Source organism: Lepidochelys olivacea (assembly GCF_965140295.1).
Source record: "Lepidochelys olivacea isolate rLepOli2 genome assembly, chromosome: 6".
Classification (NCBI taxonomy): domain Eukaryota; kingdom Metazoa; phylum Chordata; order Testudines; family Cheloniidae; genus Lepidochelys; species Lepidochelys olivacea.
The window spans coordinates 60,081,180-60,093,588 of NC_140416.1; the positions used below are offsets into that span (position 1 = coordinate 60,081,180).

Below are 12,409 nucleotides of genomic sequence, written 5' to 3' on the forward strand. Positions count from 1 at the left end.
TATTGTTCCAAACTTTACAGTTCATTCTGATCTGTGATTATTTAAGCCCAGCAGTAATTGTTCTAATTCTGAATTATGTGGGTAGTTCTGAAAACATTTAGGGCTGCACTTTCTGAGGTGTGTGTGAGGTCATAATGCACAAAGAGGCACTTTGCCTGCTTTGCATAGAGAACTGCACATCTTTCATGTGCAATTTACGCTTGTCTTTTAAAATAATTGAGCCTTTGTTGTTAAGAGTAGTGTTGTGTTTTATTAGAGAATGTTTCAACTTAGGCTATCACAAATTGTTGCTCATTGAGATTTGAAAGTAATTACAAAGGTAGAACAGTGCTGAAATATTCCCAAATTTGGGGTGAATGGATGATTTAAATTGCAGATTCAACTCCAGCTCAGTTAACAATAATCAGAAATTGTACTAGCTGATGACTTTTTGTTACCCTATGTTAAATGAGTTGACGAAGTCTCAGTCTGCTCCCAAGGAGACAGATGGCCGGGTCAGAAATCCTTATCGCGGTTGGCACTAATTGGTCCTCTTGTAGGGCATCTTGACAGAGAAGCCAAGGATTCCACATACAATGGAGACTGGACTCCACTCACAGCCTTTCATATGAAACTTGAGTTTCAATGGCAGCTTGATGCATGGGAAGTTTGCACTGCCACTGTCTGCGCTGTACCAGTTCTGTGGATAAACAGAGGACTTTGGACTCTAGGGTTCCCAAACCATCACCTTTTCACCAGGATATAATTCATGAAAAATATAAATCTAGGAGTTATCGTAAATCCTATACTGTGGCTTCATGAGATGCCCATGGAGTAGTGAGCAGCATCCTGTAGGACTCCTTAAGGTTACTGCTATTTCAAAATGTATCTCTCTCCCTCTTTTTCCAATTCCCCCCCGGGCGAGGTTTTGATTTTGGCCATCTCTCCTTCTTTTCCACTTTACTGGGACAATAGACACATAGGCTTCCAAACTTCAAGCTGCTTTTTTTCCTTGTCAGGGGGGAGAGTTGCAGCAGGCTCTTTTGGTTTTAGCTTGGGAAGTTTAGAAGAGGGGCATCCAGATGACAGGTAAGCGCTAGCAGAGGTTGACACAGTTGAGCAGCTGAGATTAATCAGCATGGAAAAATAAAATGCTGTACACTGCGGTTCTTCAAGACACTGTGCCAGGGAGCTTGCAGTTGTCTTGACAGAGCAGTACTAAATCTCCCTTCTTTATTCTAGCTTTAAGGGACATGAAAACATTAATTCTAGCATTCTGTGCTCTCACCCCTATGTGCACTCTGATTATTATCATGATCTATCCACTTCCCTTGGGGGCGGTGGGGGGGATTTAAAAAAAATAAGTAATTTGTAGTATGATTGATTAGATGATAATTAAAAGCATTCTCCAGTTCACAGGGCCTTAGTGTTGCCAAATGCCCTGCTTGGACAAGGATCATTTTGGACCTGTGTGCCCTGGATATGTGTAAACAAGACAAAATTCTGACTCTTTCTGAAGAGTGTGCACACTTGGGAAATGTTTTTGCTGCTAGAATGATTTGCTATTGGAAAGACAGGGTTAAATGATGGGACAGGAGAGGGGGGTTGTTTTGTAGGGGGCAGGATGATGTCAGGAAGATCAGGGCAGCAACAAAGAAAAGGACGGAAAAAGTTACAGTGTGGGAGGATCAGCAGTGGTCATTGAGGAGATATGTTGCAAATCAGTGGAATAGTAGAAAAAAAGAGAGAATTTCTCAAGCCTATTCATAGAAAGGCCAGGAGGGAGGGTGAGTTAGTGTGTAAACAGTTTATCCTTGGTTATAGGGAGGAATCCATTTGTGACCACTCTACTGTGTCCTCTTGTACTCACCTTCACCACATCACCTTCCCAAGTACTTCTGATTGCAAGCATCCATTAGAAATATGGGAATATTGGCGTGCTGGAAGCTGATCAGTTTGTGATTTATTGCCAAACTACAGAAGCAAAAGGTTTGAAGTGGTGAAAAGAAACCATCAGCTTCCTAGGATCATGACTCTCTGCACTCCCCAGATCTGGGCCTGTTTCAGGTGCTGTAAACCACCAGTTGTCTTTCCTCCTCCACAGAGCTCCTGAGAGCTGACCATTTTGTTCAGGGCTGGTGGATTGTCTGGCAAGAAGTCAGACCAGCTGGATTCTCTTGTTTCTTAACGTCAATTCCATTTTTAAGTCAGCAGACAGGAGCCTCAGTACTGGCTTGAGCATTTGCTCTTTCACTGACTTTCAGAATAAAATGGAATCAACATGAACTCATTGATGCCAGGAGTTGAGATTCCCTAATTCAAAACATATTGATGATAAAGGACATGCTGGCCAGCATCGAGAAGCATGAAATTAACAACAAAACCGCATTTGTCTTATTCTCTGGAAGACCCATCCCACATCCTGATACTGAATGGAGGTCCCAACTTATTTCTAAAGATCTCCAGATGTCTTATAGAAAATATTGAAATATATTCTACTCATAAACAATTCTGCTGGCCTATCACTTATTTGCTTCTCTTTCCTTGTTCTTTAAAGAGGATTATGACTTTAGGTGGGCAATAATCAGCAAGAGCAGACAGAGTCTGAAACCTCAGTAAAGGGCAATGTCTACACTATGAGCTAGGGGTGTGAATTCCCTTTCTGGTGTACACGTACTTGCACTAGCTCTCATCAAGCTAGCGTGAGTATAAATGGCAATGTTGCCGTGGTAACATGGGTAGTACCACCAGAGGCCATGCCGAGTATGTGTCCACCATTTTCAGGCAGATTTGTACTCAGGTTCAGCTGTGCTTCCGCTTCCACTGCCACTACCAGTGCTACCATGGCTACACTGCTAGTTTCATACTCATGCCAGCTCTTTGAGAGTTAGCATGAGTATGTGTACACGAGCAGGGAAATCAGCACCCCTAGCTCGTAGTGTGGACATAGCCATACTCACGACAGTGACTGTAAAGTCGGGGGGGGGGGCAGGAACCATCTTTTTATTATATGTTTTGTACAGTGCCTTGCACAATGTAGCTGAGGACTCTAGGAGCTGCCACAATACAAAAAAATAAATGAGAATAAAATAGAGTGTAAAAATGACATTAGAGTCACTTACTCTCTCTCTGTGATCCCAGATGACTTGGACTGGCACTGCAAATGCCACCCAGGATATAGGAATCCAGCTTTGTCTTGTTCCCTTCATTATCATCAGTAGTAAACATTCTGCAACTGGAACATAGCTGACAATTTTCTTTCTCTTGACAATACATTAGGTAGAATAGACTGCAGCACACTCTCCTGTAGCTGTGTAGCTTCTGTGGTGCTAAGATGCCTGATAATTTGGGCTGCTCAACATTTTTTCCTTGAAATGGGTTTTGAATAGAACTTTCTGCAAAGTGTCTGCTTCCTGTGGAAAATGTTGACTTTTCATCAAAAACCTGAAATCCTGGAAACCAAAATGTTTTCAGCCAAAAGCTGAAAACTTCTGGCTGCAAAATGTTTAGTTCTCAATGAAAAGCAGAAATTTTCTGCAGAAAAATTTTCTTTCTGACCCGCTCTCAAACTCGCTTGCTTTTGTCAGTAAAGTTGGCAGGTCTGACTTGCGCACTCACAGGGAGAAAATGTATTTAGTAAGAAGGTGCATGTTTCTCACCAGTTATTTTCATGGCCAAACTTAACTTGCAACAACAAACATCCAGTTTTCATGAAAATGTCCTTAATAATAAAAGAACAAATGGTGAAAAATACAGAAAATATGTTGTACTCTCGATCTCCCCCTCAAAAAAACTGAGCCACATTCTGCCCTTCCCTACAGCTGTATAACCCATTGACTCTAATAGGGCATAATGAAGGATAACATTTGCCTCTATATTTTTCATAAGGCATCAGCATTTCATGCTTGGCAATTACTTAGATCTTGATAGTGCCCTTGTGTACCTCCCACAGTGTTTTGCCCTGTGTAAGTAATTTTAAATGGTGAAAAGGGTAGGTTTTTTTATTGTTGTGTTTGTGATTTATGCTTACAGGGCTGGCACGTGAGTTTGTCCGTCTTTGCCTCCCACCCACTGCCTATTAGTTCCGTGTGGACTGGCAGAGGAGGGTATGTCACATAAAGGGTACGGAATGCACCTTGGCCAGCCAACTCAGAGAATGAGATCATCACGACTGAACGGCAAGGCAGTCAAGCTCCTGTCCTGACTAATGAACATACTGCAAAGGAAAGAGCTTAAAATGGCAGAGGACGGGAAGTGGGTGGTAGAAGGGCACTGTGGTTAGTGACTTCATATAGAAGTTTGTCCTGTGGCTTTTTATTGGGTAATGGGTTTTTCCACCATTAGATATTTTTATACCTATACTTTTTGAATAGGGTCAAACTGCGGGGGTGATAGCTTCTTCTGGTGTCATTAGAGACCTGCTCAAAAAAGCCAGGCTAAGTAAAGTACAGGTGAAGAGCAGTGGTCTTTCTATGCTCTGCCAATGAACCACAGCTCCTGCCCTGAGAAACCCACACTGTCTGAGCACAGAGGGAAAGTACTTTCATTCTTATTTAAGAACATGCCCTTTTTGTTGAGCTCAGAATATTAATTCATTTATAAATATTTTCTCTGTGCTTTTCAAAGTTTTTATTTTTAGTGAACATGTTGTTGCTGAAAGATGACAGAGTTGACTACTTTGGAGACCATTTTCCTCTGTTTACTTCAGTGTGATGTTGTGTGTAGACCCCTTGCCATGTATGGTGGGGAAATATTTTAAACCCAGTTGCTGAGGGTTTGGGAGGGTGATTTCACAAACCATGCCAAGTTACACCAGTCTGCAACATATACCTGTTGTGTAGGGAAGTGAGAGATGCTTGTGGGTTTGGTTTTTTTTTTTTAGTTTAGTTGATAGAAAAAGCAAAACTCCTAAGTACATCTTGGGCTTGGGTTATAACTAGCACCAGGTGTCATTGCATGAAGACTGATGCATGCACAACTGACACTTTTTAGGACAACAAAGCCTCATCTTATTTCAGTTGTACATGGCTCATCTTCTTGCTGGAAGTAGCATTTTGGATTGCACATTGAATTTATTCCTTTCTTTAGTTTTTCCTCTGGCTGTGGAAAGCCATTAACTTTGTATTTGACTTTAGCCACAGAAGGCTTTACTTTCATTTGTGGCAGCAGTCAAGTGTGACCCAGCCAGTTTTTCTGTGGACAGAAATTGGCCTACCATGCACTTGTACTCCAAAACAGTTACAGCCCCTTGTCAATGTTACTCCTGACCAGAGGGACCATCTTTTGTGGAGGAGAAGATAGAACATTCTTTATTCTCATTCAGTCCTTGGCCTTCCTGTTGATGTTGCGAACAAGGTGGTCAATTAGTGCCAGTTGCCAATGGGATTTTGTGATATGGACTGAGACCTCCAACTCATTTCATATACTTTACTGATCAGCCAATAGACAGGAACTTGACCTGGATTGGAATCAGTAACCTTGAGTCCAAATGGCAACCTGTGTTCTATTACGTGTCTCTTGTTTATGAGCTTGATGCTGTCTTTGAGCCCAGCTGCAGGGTGATCTGGTACAAAAAATCTGCAGATATGAAACTACTAGAAATGGGAGGGAGAGGCAGAGAGTGCAGGGAAGGGATGTTTTTATGAACATAGTAACATTTGTTCACCTCCTTTCATGAGCTCATTAATGATCAAATAGCTTTTGAGATAATAGAAAAGATACGAATTTTTTTAACAGTGCATTTTAATTTTAATCCATTTTCCTTCCATTTCCTCTTTCCTGCCTCTGAAACATCTGCTGTCTTCTGGTGTTTGGTACAGGGAGGAGGGGAAAGAATATCTATTCTCACCATCCTTGAACTTTCCTGCAAAGTTCCCCACTTGCTAGTTTTTCCTCTTGTTTGTTGCCTAATATATAAGTCTGCAGCAGACCTACAGTATCTCTTTAAAATGGAAACCTTTTCTGCAAAGCATTCCTTTTCACCCTGTAAAAGTTCTGCACTGTAAATTTGCTCCAGCTTTAATAACCACTTTGCACCAGAGTCATAAATTTGAATAACTTCATGGAAGAAGATTTGCTGGAAAGTGGGTCACACAAACAGTCTTCTTCCTGACAGGTGCTGACACAGCCTGGTACAACAGCATTTTTCCTTTAAAAAATGAAGGGGCTACAGCAATTAACTTGCCTGCCTTCTTTTAAACTGCCATGAGCCTGGTCCTGCCCTCCTTGCACCTTCAGAATTCCTGTTGGCATCAGTGGGAGTTTTGGATCTGCAAGAAATGCAGGATCAGGAAGAGTAACGGTGTGTTTTCTCCTCAACTCAGACCCTAGACATTTAACTATTTCATTGCCCAGCTCAGCCTTCCTGTCTACATTGAAATGTCAAGATGGTCTATCAAATAAGGGCTAATATCAGAGGCACAGAATTTTGGAGGGTTCATCTCTGAACTTCATGGGTAGCCCCTTGCACTCTAACAGGCCAATCTAAAACTCACATGTGACCCCCACCTTTACTTTGTGATCCTTGCCCATTTCTAGCTGTGATTAAAAAAAAAAAAAAAGGACAATACAGTTTGGATGTAGGCCTCCACTTTATGCCACATGGCTATGAGTGGGCTGGAAAATCTTAAGGCTCCCTCCTTTTACTCTCATTCTCATCAAGTCTGTTCTAATAATAATGTAATACATTTTGGCCTAATATAGAGTGTTCTGTCCAATGATGTCGAGTCTGAGCACTTTGCAAACCTTAATGAATTGCAGTAAATAACTTGCTCGGTGTCACCAGAAGGATCAGTGAGTGGCATAGCTGGGAGTTATTTTCAGCACATCTGCCTTTTCAATACAGATTGGTTAGACTAACCGAACAGCATTCCTGACATTGCAACTTCCCATTTGCTGTTGCTGCTGCTGCTTCTGGAGGTATTTATCCATGTGAAAGCTTGACATGTATCAACATAAAGAAAAGCGATCCTCAGAGCAGGATAGTGCTAGTGTGGATTGTCTTCAAACCAGATCACATAATGTTCTGGAAAAGTGCTTGCATGTGGGAATAAGGTGTAGCGTTTGGATACAATGAAAGAAGTAATTCAAAGTAACACAGAGTATAAGTTCATACTTAAGCACTACCTTTGATAAGAAATGTTATAAATTTCATGTGTGGTTTCAAACGTTTTAGAGTCTGATTCAAAACCCCCGATATCAATAGCGTATCAACTTATGCCATTGATTTACATGGAGCGTGGATTAGCTAGGATGGACTCCATATCTTTCTGGCTCAGAGTGTGCTTAGTGCATGACAAACACTATATATTTACCATCATTTGCAAGTTACCAACCTTACTGGCAACTATACAAGTTACTGGCAATTACTCTTTATTAATACTTTTCTGGTGGCCTCACCAATTTTTCCAAAGCACAAGTTCTAAATTAAAAAAAACCCAACAACAATATTTCTGTCCTATATAGTTGTGAAGAAAGCCTTCCACATGTGAAAGTGCTGATGGCTCTGGTCCTAAGTCTACAGACAGCCTGAAACAGTAGTTCTAGTTGAGGTATGAACTTCCCTTTTCACCTCAGTGAGGTATTTTTTCAGAACCCTACTGGTTACAAATTCAGTGTCCACATTAACTATTTCACTGTTGATCGTTTTAACAGAAGCATCCAGCTATTCTGGACTCTTGGGTGGAGAGCAAGTAAAGAACCCCCTCTTTTTTCTCAATCCAACTTCTGTTTCCCAGTTTGAAATATGTCATGCTGCATGGCCACGTGAAGTAGCTCTTCCTGCTCCATGCTTGCGAACACCTTTAAACGCTAAGAAGGTTTTAACTCTTTGTTTATACCAGCCTAGAAGCTGAAGAAAGAAAAGACTTTGATAATGTGGCCTGATGGCAAGGGTAGGATTTCTCCCTACAGTATATTCTCCAGAGTTTTGCTCAGTCTTGTTTTAATTGGCTCAAGTGATCAGGATTTCATGGTGTCCTTGGGAAACTCTTCCACCGTGTAATAAATCTGTCAGGAAGTTTCCTGACATTCAATATAATTTTCCTTTTTACTCATCCTCAGTCCAATACTCTTAGTTATACTCTCTTGTACTATCTCAGAAATTCACCTCTCTACTCATACATCAGTCTCTTCCTACCCCCTTTAATCATTTTTGTTGCATTTCTCTGAATTCTCTCCTATTTCTCCCTATTTTTCTTTTGTTGAGGTACCACTTGGAGTAAAAACAGATCAACCATCTATCTCTCCATCTTGTATGGAACATGTGGTATTCAAAAGAAAAAGAGCTAGGGCTTCTGCCAGCATTATAGATGGATCGGTCTCCTATTTTAGGATTAGAAAAATCAAGTGAAATGGTAGGTTAGCAAGCCAGGTCACGCTGCATTATTAGAAATGCCTTCCCCTGTGTCATCATAGCTGACCAGCGCAGAGTATGCTGAACGCATTTTCCCCAAGGCTTGTACAGAGTTCACACAAATGAAAGATTCCAAAATCTAACTTCCAGTTAGGCGGGGGGAGGGGGCAGTTTCATCCCAGATGTAACTCCATTAACTTCATTAGTATTACTGGTATCTGAGGCTGGATTTGGCTCAGTTTTTGGAGACATCTGATATTAACTCAAGTTTTACAGAATCTGTGAAATTTCTAGTAGTGTGGGGTCGAGTTTAAGTTTGAGATCAGAGGCATGACTGATCTCTTTCCTGGCTCCACAGTTATGCCCCATAAAACTCCTCCTTCATGATTTCTTTTAATAACTTCTCTTTCCTGGCCCTCTCCCTTGTCTCCAGACCTCCAGAAGATGGGACTGCATGGAAGCAATAGGCTTAAAGAGAAAAGTGGGTTGAGGGGTGAGCAAGAGAATGAGCATGGTTCTGTTCTGATGAACACATAATAAACAGAATTTTGGATCTCGATATTGTTCTCAAATTTCTTTCCCAGTACCTGAAAGTGCTTCTCCTGCATGGTGCAACACCAGGTACTTAGAAAAGCATGGTAATATGCATTGGAAGTTAGACTCTGCTTTGCGATATAATGATAGTCCATGGTAGTACTCTGCAAGAGGAGGACTTACAGCAGACCCATGCCTACAAGATAGGGAATGCTTAAGAAAAAGTGGAGAGTTCTTGTAACTGAAAGTGTAAGCCAAGCATTCATATGAATGCTTAGTTTGTGGAATGAGCTGACACACATGGCAAAGATTCCTCAGTGAAACACATCCTTGGTGCAGGCATGACACACTGAACTCAGAAGTTGTATTGTTTTTAGTTTCAGGAACATCTGGGAGCAAGGACAGGGAACCCAGCTATGTGACAGCAGCACTGGGGAACACATGGAGTCACAGCGTCAACACCAGGCTCATACTACAGTATCATGACTTGCACACAAGACAGGTGAGGAACTTATCAGGAAAAAACAGTAAAAATTGAGTGCTCAGAGCCTCATAACCTGTGCTCTAGGGGATGGGCTCACTGTGAGCTGGCTCAGAGAGGGCTCTGTGAGAACGCTGGCCCCTTATGCTTGGGGTTATGGTTTATGGAGTGCATTGGCACCATGTTCTTTTGGATAGGGGCTATTCCTTGAGTGCTCTGATACTGTGTGTTCTGGAGCAGGGATGTCGTTTTCTATGTGACTTGATACCTGATGTTCTGGAGATGGAGGGTTGTCCTTTGAGAACCTTCCCACTCAGTGATCTTTGGGGCAGTTCTCCATGTGCCCTGAACTCTGTATACTATCTGAAACTCCTATAGTTTTTGCACCAATCTGCAAGTGAAATTTTCCTATCTCCACCTGCAGTAATAGCTTTTGACTGCAAATACGGTGAAAATTTTCCAGGAGTATTTTTGCAATAGCGAGAGAACTCTCCATTTTTGCTGAGAAATGTTATGATGTGCAGTGAAGTGCGGTAGAATTTTTTGCTTGCAAAAATCACCTTTTTCATTTTTGAAAAAAACAATGAAAAATTGAGATTCAAGACATAATAGGTTTGTTTTTTGAGAGGCCAGCACAAGTCATGATGTAATTTATTCCCTTTGGATGTCTGTGTGGTTGGACTTTCTTGGTTTTGCATGTTTCATTATTACGCACTGTAACTCTTTCCAAAGATCCTGCTACTCTTTCTAATGTTACTGATTTCCTGTTCCTTAAAGTCAGGGTGTTGTCGGAAAAATGACTATGTAAAACTTGCACCTTCTTATTTCTCATATTTGCTCCCTATATGTCTGCCAGTCAGAGCTTCTGATTTTACAGCCACAAACCAATGGTTCCTTCTGCTAGCTGACCAGGGCCCATACAGCTATAGGAGAGTGATTCTACCATGCACATAATCAGTGAAGTTCTCATTTCAGCATCCTTATTCCTGGGGATGATGTACAGTGTGAGGCAGAAAATTCATCTGGATTCTCACATCCCAAGTTGAATTTGTATCAAAGACAGGTAGAAAAAGAATCTTTTGACATATAGAGTGGACAAATTTACTTTGGAGTCATTGAAAAGTAAATTTGGAACCCAAAATGTCATTTGTACAGAAACACATTTCTGAATACAGCTGCTCTTTAAGTTCTCCCTAGTTCTGCTTTACATTCTGTGCTACAGGGAGTTCTGGTCCCTCTAGACATGTTGTGAAAGGTAGAAAGAAGCCAATTGTGTCTTGGATCATTTTAAATGAGATTTGCAGCGGGCTGGGGTGACTGGGTTTAGTACTGCTTTATAATGTACAAAGCAGGCTAAGTAGGCTAAACATTCTGCTGTTTTCACCTGAGAGAAATTCAGGGTATCAAGTCAGGTCTTCCCTGACTTTGCTGGAGAACTCATGGAAATGTGTAGAAGGTGTTTCCTTAGCCCTTAATTGAACCTTTAACAAAGAGCTTTTCTCCTGAGTGCTTTAGTTGAATAGATGTTTAACAAAAACAAAACATTTGAACCAGTTTGAATTGTTAATTATAATTATTAATAATTATTATCATCATCGTGCCAATAAGTCCCAGCCATGGATAATCATTCCCCATCTCAGTTAATTATGTGTCATCTCCTTGGTACTTATGATGTCATATCCTCGTATTCCTCCAGCCACACCCTGACAAGAACTGAATTTATGTGTAAAAATCAAAAATCCATAAAACACATCCATGAGGGGAGAAGGTCCCATAGCCCAGGCTCCAACCCAAGCCTGAACGTCTACACTGCAACTTCATAGCCTCACGGCCCAAGCCTTGCAAGCCTGAGTCAGCTGACCCTGGCCGGCTGTGGGTGTGTTTTTGCAGTGTAGACATAGCCGAAGAGCACAGCCTGACTTTCAGATGCCACGTGGAGCTTGCCGTTAGGAAAAATCTTGGTTCTTGTGACCTGAACAGATTTGTTATCAACATTAGTGAGACAAAAATGCAATTTGTAGAGACGCTTTTCAGATTTGGACCACACTTTAAGTATTGATTTCCACTACAATCCTGGGACCAAACAAATCTCATGCTAAACGTGGGGCCAGAGTATCCCTACAAGGGTTCCAGATTAAATCTTGGATTTCTGCTGCTGTAGCTGGAACAGGCTGTCGGTTAGTGATATTGACAAGCATTGCTGTTCTGTTAGATCAGTTTACCTTAGCTTTAGCCATGAAAGTAAGTAGTGTTATGGCAAAGGTTTGAAAGTAACAGATATGATAGGGTTAGTTTGAAGAAATAACTCTTAATCCTCTTCATCACAAGTATCACACTTTTTTCTTTTGCAGTTAGATATGTTTAAAATTAGAAAGTTTTGTGAAACACCCTTAGTGCATACTGGAAGCTGTAGTCCAGTACACAGCAGCCGCATCACTGGGCAGACCTCCAGCTAGATCACCATGGCATACCACATCATCTCCCTAAAAAGATGGAGGGCATGTGGGGTTTCCAAAGTGCCAAAGTAGGACCTGGGCATCAGATAGAGGGTTTGCTACCCTGGGAAGGTGGCATGATGACCTGTGGCTGGACCCGGTTCAAAATCCCTCCTGCAAACAACAGGAGATCCTTTCTGGCATAGAAGAAAAACCCTGTTTGGGGGAAAAAGTCCTGGTTATTTATTTTAGAGCACCAACCCAGGGTAAAAATGTCTTCATAAAGGCTCTCAGATCCTCAGTTTACCTATTGAAAGTGCATACGGTTATAGTCGTGCCTCAAGAAGTGAAAAGTAATTTTCTTTTGGCAGCCAACTTCCTATGATACTGTCCTCTGTATAAGTGCTCTTTGAAAATTAGAGGCATCTGTCCTGCATCGGTCCCTTGAGTTCACTCAGACAAGGGAAAAATCAGCACCTGAAAGGCAGAGGACTCTATGGCCAGATTCTATCAACTCAGCAAAGGAGTGGTGTCCTTCCTAGTATGAAGCTAGCATAAGTGAGAGAGGATCCATAACTAGGACAAAGAGATTTCCTAAAGCATAGTAAAGAGGCTGTGTTTTGGATT

General features: G+C 41.5%; 1 protein-coding gene across 4 annotated transcripts in view; it reads left to right on the plus strand.

Moving 5' to 3' along the window:
- RAD51B (RAD51 paralog B) overlaps positions 1–12,409 on the plus strand; it is a 713,517-nt gene that overhangs the window by 476,754 nt on the left and 224,354 nt on the right. For all 4 annotated transcript variants that reach the window (XM_084631236.1, XM_084631237.1, XM_084631239.1 and 1 more), the window contains exon 9: positions 9,244–9,368. In XM_084631236.1, coding sequence (XP_084487362.1) covers positions 9,244–9,368 — 125 coding nt within the window. The remainder of the gene's footprint in view (positions 1–9,243; positions 9,369–12,409) is intronic.